Genomic DNA, 12307 nt, shown 5'->3' on the forward strand with positions numbered 1-12307 from the left:
TGCCCATATTTAATATACACATATTTTAAAAAAGATAGCTAATTATATCATAACAAATAAAGAATAAAATAGTATATTCACACTGAAAATTTAATAAAATAAGTTATAAATATGACAAAACAAAATCTTTTTCCCATTCTATAAATAAGACAAAAAGAGTATATTTGAACTGGGTGAATATTAAAAGAAAGGTAAAAAGAAAAGAGAAAAAGGCGGCAAACCAGTAATTAAGAGCAATTAGAAGGGCGTTTTATCAATAATCACCGACTACGCAACTGGCAGATAAGAGTCGATTCAAAACAGGGAGTGCCGACCCTTCTACGTTTTTCTCTTTTTATCGCTCCGTTGCCTCTGCCTCTGCCTCTGCTGCTGCGTTTGGCGTGGTTCTGGTGTCTGGTGTTCGATTTCCATAACTATTTTCATTCCCCTTTATAGGTATTTGATCTTTTATTTTGTGGCGTTTTATCAAATTTATCTTCTTATTCATCTGCTAATATCTGGAGACTTGATTACCTTGTCTGATTGTGTGAATCGTGGAACCCTAGTAGACTGGTGGGAGTGTCATGTTTCCATTGATTTTTCCCTTTTCTGATTTACTGCTCTCTACTGTTTGGTAATTTAATTAATTTTTGTCTACTGATCGATTGGCCTACTGGTGGAAGCCCCCTCTTTCCCAGTTTAATCATTTTGGATGAGTTGGTATTTCGGGTTTCTTAATTCTGGTTTTTGGCTGGGGTCAATTTTATGGCATTTTGGTTCTCGGGTATACCCTATAACGACAGAAAACGAAGTTGTCGATGGGTTTTCTCACTTCCCTTATTCGGTCGGAAATTTCTGCCAACCTGGTTGTATACTTCGCTTATGTAACTCTTCGACAGAGGCTTGCTTATCTTGATTGATAAGTTTTGTTTGCGTGTTTCAATTTTGAGCAAATACTGCTTGTTTATTGAGTTCTTTAGCGTATGCGTCTGTGTGTAATTTTACAGTACTGTAATTCTTATAATCGAATTTTGTTTTGGGCCAACGATCAGCATTAAGCGAAGGGAAAGAATTTGGAGGGTGGCTGGGGCTACACGTCCGCGTTTGAGGGTGATAACGCATTTAGTTGTAGTTTTTGTGGGGATATTTATGTTCGCTTTATGCTGCTATCCGTTGCGTACAAGTTTATTTTGCTGTGTTAATGTAACCCTTGTTGTGAGGCATAGTTCTTACTTACTGCATATTGTGAGGGAATATCTTTCTTTTGCTTTTGTATATCTTCTTAAAAGATGGTGAGGTGCTTTACTTGCAGGTGGTAAAAAAAAAAAATTAATGGAGTCTCACGATCAGACAGGATGCCAGGCACCAGATCGCACCATTCTTTGTATTAACAATTGTGGCTTCTTTGGCAGAGCTGCTACCATGAATATGTGCTCCAAATGTTACAAGGATATGCTGCTGAAGCAGGATCAGGCCAAACTAGCTGCATCATCAGTTGAAAACATTGTGAATGGCAGCTCTAGCAGCGGCAGTGGGAAAGAGGCTGCAACTGCATGTTCTACTGATGTACAAATCGGAACTATGGAGGTCAAGACAATACATGCAGAAATTTGTCAGGATTCATCCTCTAGTGAGAGTTTAGAGATGAAAGTCAAGGCTGGTCCCAGCAGATGTACAACTTGCCGGAAGCGTGTTGGATTAACTGGTTTTAGCTGCAAATGTGGGAACATTTTCTGTCCAACACATCGCTATTCTGACAAACACAATTGCCCTTTTGATTATCGGACCGTTGGTCAGGATGCTATAGCCAAAGCCAACCCTGTAGTTAAGGCAGAAAAGCTTGACAAAATCTAGGCATGCACTAAACTGAAGTCAAATGGATATAGCTTGATGCTTCCCTTTTTATCAACATGTCTTCATATATGTTGGCTTCTTGACTTTTTCAGGCGTCCTCTAGTGATTTTAATGATCAATGTCACGGCAACAAGGACCTCACTGGGGAATATCCGTGTTATGGGTTGATTGGCAAAGATTCACTTGCTAGCTAGCTGTTGCTTGAATGTTTGTGCTAGTTGAAGGACACCGATGGGTCATTCTGTAAATGGATTTCCTTGTTTGGCTTGCATTATTTTGGTGCATGAATGCTATTTATTACTTATCTATGTGTGTGTTTTGAAGTTTGAGGCTGTTTAAATAATACTTATTTACCCTATTATGCGCTCTTATGTGTTCTTCCAAAGTTGGAGGCTGTGGGTTGGACTCTGTCGTAGCAAGGTATATTTGTCTTTAGTCCACCTCATATGAGCCTTAGGTATTTTTTAAAGAAATATATTTAATAATGTGTCTTAGTTTATCTGATTGCATGTTGCATAGTTGAATCTATGTGCACATTGATTTTGTTTAGAGTGTTATTTCTTCATCGGTAGAGGATGCTTCTCTTCACTCATAACTATTGTCCCTGTGTTTGATATATGTTGAGGTTATGAGTTCAGATACAAAATCAATTCAGTTGGCTGTTGGGGAGGATGCTTTTGTTTCATTTGATAGTTTTGGCCTTCTAACACTATCGTGGATCTAATACTGCTGGCCTTCCAAAAGTTGGGGCAGTGTTTTAAGTTAAACGTGGCTGAGAGAGGGCGCCTATGGCCTGCTTTTTCTATTTTGGGTTATCTTGTAATGGATTTAAGACCGAAGCTATGTGTAAGTGTTTAATGCGCGAAATCCTAAAATTCTCAAGTATTGAGATTTGAAAAGTCTGAGAGATATCTAGGTACAGAGTCAGAGATCTAAAAAGTTGGATCTTGTGTAGAGATAAGATTTAACAAACGATGCCAGAGGGGCTGATATCATCGTGTGACGTGTGACTAGAAAGTAACAAACAATAACGTGATTGTCATGGTTCATTGCCATGATTTGAATACCTGTTGGCTATTGTTTTGATTGTTTTTGGTTGTGGTTATTTGATATAACGTTGTTTCAAAGTGTTCAATTTGTCATTGGGGAATATCGGAACATTAAGGATCTGTTTGTCTCCGAGCAGTTGCGTTGAAGTTGCTACTGGCATTTGGCGATATATTTAATCGAGTTTTCTTTTCTGTAGCATTCGCACCGCCGTTGGGCCGTCATTATCCGTTTTTTTTGTTAACAAGAGGACGGAACGGAATGCTGTGGCGCACACAGTTGGATGTGTTCTTATTGAGCTTTTTTTATCGAAGTTGTTATGCATTAAAAAAGTGTTTGGATGAAATCAAATCATGATTTTAGAAGTGATTGTATGTTATACGAAATAAATATGTAAAGGAATTCGTCTTGATTTATATAAAAAAAATATTTTTAAAAAACACTGTTAAAGATATCTAAACATCTTAGACGTCTTGCTTCCGGTGGACAGACATGTGATTTTAGCCGTTTCTTGACCTGAGCAACTGCATCTCTCATTTCTTGATTAGAGAATCGCATCCTTATTAAATTCATTTACCCGAATTTTGCCCACACTGATCACGGGTAAGTTTCGTGGGAGATGTTCTGTTCTTCTGGAGCCTTGGTCGTCAAACTCATGCTTTCAGACAGGTGTGTGCAGCTATGGCTTCTTTTCTTGGCTAAAAATACGATGGGATTCTTGCCAAAATAAAATTGTGATTGATGGCTGCATAAGCGGTTCTATTCTTAAAATATGTCCATTAATGGCTCCGATACGTACAGACGTTGCTGCGTGGGGATACGAATTTGCGTCCTATCCCGATATTCTCAGCTACGCTCCTTCGACGACAACTGGAGGATGAGTTTGAAAGGGCTAAATCTAATTGTTTCGGTCTGCTTATTTGCATCCTAATCCTACTGAAAGTTGTAGTCCTTGGCCCTGCCCTTTTTCCCTATTTGGCTATGGAGTTTTAATCTCGTGAGTTTGACTGACTCGGTTGGTAAGCTGTTTCATGTAACTAAGCAACCATGGCCATCGTATTCGGACAAAAGAGGAGAAAGGTGGAAAGGCAAGGCAGAAAAAGAAGCTGGGGTTGATTTTCTTCTCCGTTTTACTCTACAAATTCGAAGGTTGGATGTGTGCATTGTGCAATGTAACGCACTTCACAACTTATATAAATAGGGGCCAGTATAGCAACATGAAGCTGAAACGAAACGACCCCACCCCTCCCCCGTCCCCAGCAAACGTGTTGGCATAACCAAAATTGATGAAGCCGAGCTATAGGAATAAGTATTATTATTAGTATCATTATTATGGACCCTAGTCCTCATGTCTTTCTTCGGAGTAATAAGTGGCGTTTGACAATAAGCTTGCCCTTTGCTCACACCCACGATCTTGTGTCCCGTTTCTGTATTAAAAGACAAAAAGATGTCGCCCTCATTACGTGGGTTCTCATATCCCATCTGTGATTTTGGGTCTTGGCGAATATTTTTTGCTAACAAAGAGAGCAGCACAGACACCCATGCCCTCTTTGTTTCTACTCCCCCAAATCTGAATCACAATTCACAACGTATTGAAAATGCTACTACTGCTTTTATAAATTATCTTCTTCGTGACACGAATAAAATAACTCTTGATGCTGTCCTTGGCATCTCTTTTCCTCTTGGATGCTCCAAAATTTGACCTTTTTGCTCATTGTAAAGTTGACTCTCGAAAGTATTGGAATATGCCTTTGTTCAGATTTCCCCAATGGCCAGTGTGAAATGTGCCAAAACCGCATCATGTCCACTCTGTTTTTTTCCTAAAATTTAATCACTCGGGAAATATACCCCCTTATCTTTAACAGCATCTGTGCAGATTTTTCTCCTTAAAATTTCCATGCCTCTCTTAACTCTTAGAGGAACTGTATTTACCAGCATTGAGCACTATTGAGGAAGAGCCAAAACTAACTATAGGTAGGTTAATACTTAATGGAACATCTTAATTGAAAAAAAAGGGAGATAAAAGCATAATCTAAGTGATAGAGACGCCTTTATCAGTCGGTGGCATTGAAAATCATGATTCTCCAAAGCGCACGCATCGCTTGATGCCTTTGACCGCCATGATCGATGAGCCATAAAGCTTTGTCTCATTGCATACAGCTAACCGATATATTCTTTTTCCTCCCAGTACTTTTTTCTACTTATTCTTCTGCTCTCCTCACTCTTCATTACTACTTTAAACATATTTATTTATTTACAAGATTAAATAAACACGGATCTGACTTTCTTGATGGTCCTCTCCTGACTGATTATGGCTCACGATTTAGCAGTGATTATGCAGCAACATGGCATATCTTATCCATCTAATTAATTACTCCTCATTCCTTCGTGACGAGTACGTTTCAAAGCAAAGTCAAGGATGTTGATTAAATGGGCACCAAACCCAACTAATGGTTGATAAACGTATATAACCACTTAATGTTAATTAATGTTAATCATGCTTAAGTCGTTTCACCTTCTCTCTAGTTCATTCATTCGTTCCGGTTTTGGGGTGCTTCAGAGCGCTCAGTCACTGTTCTCTCCCAGAAGAATCTAAAAGATTTCAGATGCTGCAGGTCTTTTAGATTTTTTTTTTTTTCATTTTCACCCATTTTTCCAGTGCCAGTAATAATAATTGTGGTCCTTCACATCTTTTTACATCTTTACAGCTAAAGGTCAAACGGTACGTAAATAAAGTCAACTTTGTAGAAAATCCTCCCATAATCACATTCAACAACCCCTCTCATCTACAGCAATTATTCCTGGAAACTCATACAGGGAAAAAAAATTAAAGGCGTTGTTTCTGAGGTACGTGTTCGGATGGGAAAGTTCTGAAAATGAAAAAGGGAGACGAGCCTCGTGACGTTGTACAGTTGAAGTTGATAGAAATCCTTTCAAAAAGGTTATAATTTTAATGTAGCTGCACTTTTCAGGACCAAACTAAAACCTGGGTTCACTTTGATGCGTTCCAAGAACTTTTTTAGGTGCCATATCCTCTTTTGCCAGAGAAAGCTAAACCCTGTTTACTTATTCATTCCCTTCCCCTGTTTTTTTTTTTTGGGGTGATAATCTGGACATTAATTTCACCTGGAAGTATTATTACCGTATGGAGATGAAACGGAAAAAAATAAATAAAAATAAATAAAATGTGGTCCATAAGCACAATGAATAATAATAATGTACGAGTCCGTGGTTGTATTGTATGTGCAAGGGACATTTCCAAATTTCCATTATTACTGTTGTTGCTATGCCGATGCCGATCCTGAATACATATCAGAGGCCTTCGCTTGTGACCAAAGCCATTGACATTTGGTGCTCATGACTAATAAATGAAGCAGATATCACTAATATTGTTATTGTTATTATTAATTGTTTTAATAATTAAGTATCATAATAAAAAGCGATTGTATTTTAGTATTATTCTTAGTGATATGTGCAAGTTCCCAAAAAGTCTTGGGCATAGGCACGAGCGAGGTGGAGTTTTGGCAGGTAATGCGATTGTCGTTTATCAAACTTGCTCACGAGACGCTAACCTCGCTTTTTTCACTCCTTTCCACCCCTTCGTTTACAATCTCCATACAGCTTTTCAATTTGGATTCCTTAAAGTTCATGTAGTTTCACATCACTTGTTTGAAAAAAAAAAAAAAACAGAAAACGGCTTTTTACTTTTAAAGTATTCAAATTTTTCTAGGAGCATTTTTATAAATCTCTAGGTTCTTTATGCTTGTTGTGAGCACTGTGGCTCACAAAACTTGTTAGCAATTGAAAGTCGGAAAGCATATTATTGACAAAGACGCTCTCTTTCAAGCAAATACTATAAATGTCCTGCAAAATTCCATTTCAATTATTTTGATAATAAATGGAAGAAATTATCACCACATCTTAAAAGTTAAACAAATGAACCATTACAGTTTTTTGTTTTTTTAATAAAAAAAATGGATTTCAAAGACATAATTATTTGCATGTTACTTTTTGTACATTACAATTTTTGTCTTTTATTTTTGTTCTCAGTCGATATTTAGTTGGGCAGAATTCTTTAATCTGCTGAATGAGACTCAGAGAGGGAAAGAAAAAGAAAGGAATCAATTGAGAAACGGAGCAGGTAAAACACACCCATTTGTTTATTTTTATATGTTTCGGATTATTATAATTTTCAAGAGGGCAGATTTGTGTCTCCGGATTCTCACACATTAAACAATGTAATCCGATGGATATTATAATGCAAAGAAAAAAGGAGTGGAAGACATTCGAGTCACCCCTTTATGTAGCTCTCGTTATACTCAACTGATTAACTGATTAAACTGTTCATAAGAACAGTATGGATTCAATTATTTAATCAGCTACCGGTATCGGAATTCGACAAGTTGGGTTCATCGAGTATAAAATCATGGGGCATCTGATGAGTGAGAAACCCACTCTTCAATTTTTAATCCACATATTCTTGTCTTGGATATAGATATTAATTAATTTATGTGTTTCATAATTTTTAATCCTTAACGGGAAATCCTCGGAGATGTAAACCGTCTGATTTCTGACAGTCAATGGGGAAGACCCCATCTCGGGACAGAAGTTGACAAAATGGCCATGTGACCTTCGAGCCATGGATTTTGGGATCTCCCCAACATGCCAAACATCATCCGTCTTCAATTTAATGCAGTGAGGTACATTGAATTTATTTCCCTCCTTAATAAGGTTTCTGCTTGGGTGGTGGAATGTCAAATCCTGAGTGAACCCCATACTTTGTTTTTATCTTCTTAGGATTCTATTTTCAGCGTTGAAAAACCCATATCCCCGATCCTCTTCTCTTCTAGGGTCAATGGGTGGATGGATTCTGTGCTGATGCTGTGTTGGCTTGGTTCTCTTTTGGAGAGATTTGGTAAAAGTAATTATCGATAAACATACTATTAAAGTGAAAACCAGGGCCAAAAACAATAAAGCATTGGTGGGTAACAAACTGGAAATGCAGAGAAGGAACTCGGCAGGCACGCATCAATGCTTGTACTGTCTTACAAAAAGGTGAAAACACGATGAAATATGATATGTTGGAGTTTTCTTTTAAGAAAAAAAGTTTTTTTTTTTTGGATAATTTTTTCATGACAAAATTCCCATTAGCTATGATGAGTTATCGCACGTAAACCCTTTTCCTCTTGGTCCATCATCGACGTTCATTAATACCAATCCCGTCACACTCGCAACTCACTGATATATACAAAGGAAAGCATTGAAGACAACACAGAGCAAGCCCTCTTGCTTCCAGACACCTAGCTAATGGCTACATCCTGTATATACCTGTTCCTTCTCTCTGTGACCTTCACAACGTTCAATCTTGGTTCATCTTCGTCATCAGAGGCGGATATCCTTCTCTCCTTCAAGGCCTCCATTGAAGACTCTAGGAAGGCTCTGTCAAGCTGGTCCAATACTTCCTCCACTCACTACTGTAACTGGACCGGAATCGCCTGCTCCTCCACTTCTCCTTCCCTCTCTGTCACGTCCATTAATCTTCAAAACTTGAACCTTTCTGGGGACCTCTCGTCTTCGATATGTGATCTTCCAAATCTGTCATACCTCAATCTTGCTGATAATTTATTCAACCAGCCCATCCCTCTCCATCTTTCTCAGTGTAGTTCGTTACAGACTTTGAATCTCAGTAATAATCTCATATGGGGAACCATCCCAATGCAGATTTCTCAGTTTGGTTCATTGAGAGTGCTTGATTTCAGCAGAAATCACATCGAAGGAAATATCCCAGAAAGCTTGGGCTCCCTGAAGAATCTCGAAGTCCTTAACATGGGAAGTAACCTACTATCAGGTGATGTGCCTGCTATCTTCGTGAATTTAACTAAGCTTGCCGTTCTTGACTTGTCTGAAAATCCATACTTGGAAAGTGAGATTCCAGAGGGTATGGGCGAACTTGGAAGTCTCAGGCAACTTCTGTTGCAAAGTTCTGGTTTTCACGGTGAAATTCCGGATTCTTTTGCGAACCTGCGTAGTTTGACCCATTTAGACCTCTCCCAGAACAATCTAACCGGTGAGATTTCTCAGGGTCTGGTGTCTTCTCTCAAGAACCTGGTGTCCTTTGATGTTTCACAGAACAAGCTTTCGGGGTCACTACCAAATGGCGTTTGTAATGCAAAAGGTCTCATAAATCTCAGTCTCCATACAAATATTTTCAGTGGTTCAATGCCCAACACCATTGGTGAATGTAAGAATCTTGAGAGATTTCAAGTTCAGAACAACGAGTTAACTGGAGACTTCCCTTCTTCGTTATGGTCATTACCTAAAGTTAAGCTCATTAGAGCTGAAAACAACAGATTCTCAGGACAAATACCTGAATCCATATCGGGAGCTGTTCAGTTGGAGCAAGTTCAGCTTGACAATAACAGCTTTGCTGGTAAAATTCCTCGGAGTCTTGGGTTGGTCAAGAGCTTATACAGATTCTCTGCGTCTCTCAATCGTTTCTACGGAGAACTTCCTGTAAACTTCTGTGATTCCCCTGTTATGAGTATTGTGAATCTCTCTCACAATTCCCTTTCTGGTCCAATCCCAGAGCTGACCAAATGCAGGAAACTGGTTTCATTGTCTCTAGCAGACAATAGTCTTACCGGACAAATCCCTCCTTCCCTTGCTGACTTGCCAGTGCTAACTTACCTTGATCTTTCAGCTAACAATCTCACAGGCTCAATACCACTAGGACTTCAAAATTTAAAGCTTGCTCTTTTCAATGTGTCCTTCAATCAGCTATCTGGCAAGGTACCTTATTCCCTGATTTCTGGTCTTCCTGCTTCATTTTTGGAAGGAAACCCTGAACTTTGTGGCCCTGGATTACCCACTTCCTGTTCTGATGACCCTCCAAGAGACCATTCCGGAGGTCTCACTCCGCTGGCATGTGCCCTTATCTCTGTAGCATTCGTTGTGGGAACTGCGGTGTTTGTTGGTGGATTTATTTTGTATAGGAAGTTTAGCAAGAGGAATCAAATAGGATTTTGGCGCTCAGTGTTCTTCTATCCCCTTAGAATTACTGAGCAAGATCTGCTTATAGGAATGGATGAGAAAAGCTTGATTGGAAATGGGGGTGTTTTTGGCAAAGTTTATGTTGTGAGTTTACCTAGCGGTGAACAAGTGGCCGTAAAGAAGCTAGTCAATTTTGGCAACCAGACGTCAAAAAGTTTGAAAGCTGAGGTCAAGACATTGGCTAAGATTAGGCATAAGAATGTTGTTAAAATCCTGGGGTTTTGCCATTCTGATGAGTCAATCTTTCTCATTTATGAGTACTTGCGAGAAGGAAGCTTAGGGGACTTGATTTCCCGTGAGGATTTTGAGTTGCAGTGGGAGGCAAGATTGAGGATTGCCATCAGAGTCGCTCAAGCACTAGCTTATCTTCACAATGACTATGTTCCTCACTTGCTTCACAGAAACGTTAAGTCCAGGAACGTTCTGCTGGATTCAAACTTTGAGCCGAAACTCACAGATTTCGCTCTTGATCGAATCGTGGGAGAAGCCGCATTTCAGTCAACTGTTGCTTCTGAAGCAGCATCTTCCTGCTATAATGCTCCAGGTATGACAACTTACTACGCTAAAGCCGTTATTAATTTCTTATAAAATGGGTTAGTTTTGGATGGCAAACTAAAGGTTTAGATCACAAAGATATTAACTTTATAGAAGGGGTGGTTGTTTATTGCAGAATATGGGTACAGTAAGAAACCAACTGAAGAATTGGACATATACAGCTATGGTGTTTTATTGCTAGAGCTTGTGACTGGGAAGCAAGCAGAGCAAACAATATCAACAGAATCTCTTGACATAGTGAAGTGGGTTCGAAGGAGAGTGAACATCACTGATGGGATGCATCAAGTACTTGATCCCAAAATATCACATTCCAGTCAGCGAGAAATGATTGGAGCTCTGGAAATCGCTCTTCGTTGCACTTCCGTGGTGCCTGAAAAAAGACCATCGATGGTAGAAGTTGTTCGAGCTCTTCAGTTCCTTGAGTCACAAACCATCGCTGCAAATTCTCAGGATTCGAATGAGGAACCCTCGATTCCAATATGAAATCGTAACCCTGAGGGTCGATTTTTCGTTGAATCTTTTGTATGTAAATGCAGTTTTATTTTTGTAAGCTGTTTTTGATATCTGATGATGATTTGTGGTAACAGAATGTTAAGGTGACGACGATATTCGTGTTTTGTATCGGGTTCTGTTTTAGGGTTTTGACCACTGATATATACACGAAATCCTTCCGATATCGAATGTCAATGATTGTCGTTTGTCAGGCATCAATTCACGATGAAGCGGTCGCAGAAGAAGATTGTGGGAGGGGAGGACAATTAGTGAGCGTAGGGTGTTAGAAAAACAGAGCATCAAGACAAATTTCGCCCCTTTTATGACGTTGGAAACATGATCATCTCGCGGTTTTTTTAATAAGAATAAATTTCCAAGCTTTCGAGTTCAACTCTTTCCTTTTAGCACAATTAGGATTTGAGCATATTATCTAGCGTATTTCTTCCAAACTAGATATTTTCTTTATAGAACTTTTCGAAGTCGCGTCGATTAAGTATGTATTCTTTTATTTTTGAAATGTTCTTTGAAATATGGAATCCAGCCTGTGAATTCAACTTGGTCGAATAGACTTTGCGCCTGGATTCCATGAAGAAAAGAAGGCATGTTGAGTAAAAACGAAATGATTTTAAATATTAACCAGATCGAAGGTATCATGACAATAGGTAACTTTGAGACATTATAGAACTATAATGATGGTGTTCTTTCTCAATTATGGCCTAGTGATGTCTAATCAACTTGTATTACGCTTCACCTGTATTTCTAGCGGTTATTTTAGGAGCAAGAACGACACCTAAACTGGCCATGGATGGCGGGATTGATAATGCATACCCATTTAAAACATAAAATACACTTTTTATACAAATAATTACACGTCTATCGAAATCGTAGTCTTTTTGACATGGTACTATCATCTTACTTTGAAGCATGGAATAAGAGTTTATTTAGAATGATGATAGGATTTTCAAAAGGGACGTTATATCTTAATTTATGTAAATATGCTTATAAATACTTATATTAAATGGTTCCAAACAAGCACTAAAAATCCGGTCAAAAAAAAAAAAACAAGCACTAAAAAAAAATCCAACCACTGCGTTGCAAATATTAATTAGAAAGGAGATTATCCTTCTGACATCCATGCAATCCTTTTCATTCTCTCCGCTCTGTTGAATTTTTCACATCTGTACAATTTCATCTTTAATCCTTCAATATCTCCTCACAAATTTTAATATATTTTACACATTAGAAAGATGAGTATATTTTCAATTTAAATATAAAGTCCAGATTAGAAAACACACGAGCTACCAATAATGCCCCTCATCTTTTATCTTTC

General features: G+C 38.5%; 2 protein-coding genes across 3 annotated transcripts; both read left to right on the top strand.

Moving 5' to 3' along the window:
* The first annotated feature begins 324 nt into the window (after positions 1 to 324).
* Positions 325 to 2332, top strand: LOC114743220 (zinc finger A20 and AN1 domain-containing stress-associated protein 8-like). 2 transcript variants are annotated; one of them, XM_028931421.1, is made up of 3 exons: positions 327 to 435; positions 1292 to 1833; positions 1926 to 2332. In XM_028931421.1, the coding sequence occupies exon 2, from the start codon at positions 1312 to 1314 to the stop codon at positions 1831 to 1833; it is 522 nt and encodes a 173-aa protein (XP_028787254.1). In that variant the 5' UTR covers positions 327 to 435; positions 1292 to 1311; the 3' UTR covers positions 1926 to 2332. The 2 variants fall into 2 exon arrangements, with proteins under 2 accessions (XP_028787253.1, XP_028787254.1); XM_028931420.1 differs by having other exon boundaries at positions 325 to 435; positions 1292 to 2332.
* Positions 2333 to 8063: 5731 nt separating this feature from the next.
* Positions 8064 to 11166, top strand: LOC114743222 (probably inactive leucine-rich repeat receptor-like protein kinase At5g06940). Its single transcript, XM_028931424.1, has 2 exons — positions 8064 to 10474; positions 10601 to 11166. The coding sequence occupies exons 1-2, from the start codon at positions 8188 to 8190 to the stop codon at positions 10966 to 10968; spliced, it is 2655 nt and encodes an 884-aa protein (XP_028787257.1). The 5' UTR covers positions 8064 to 8187; the 3' UTR covers positions 10969 to 11166.
* Positions 11167 to 12307: the final 1141 nt, after the last annotated feature.

The sequence above is a fragment of the Neltuma alba genome, unplaced genomic scaffold (assembly GCF_004799145.2).
Source record: "Neltuma alba isolate B1F8T4 unplaced genomic scaffold, ASM479914v2 tig00003982_pilon, whole genome shotgun sequence".
Taxonomy (NCBI): Eukaryota; Viridiplantae; Streptophyta; class Magnoliopsida; order Fabales; family Fabaceae; genus Neltuma; species Neltuma alba.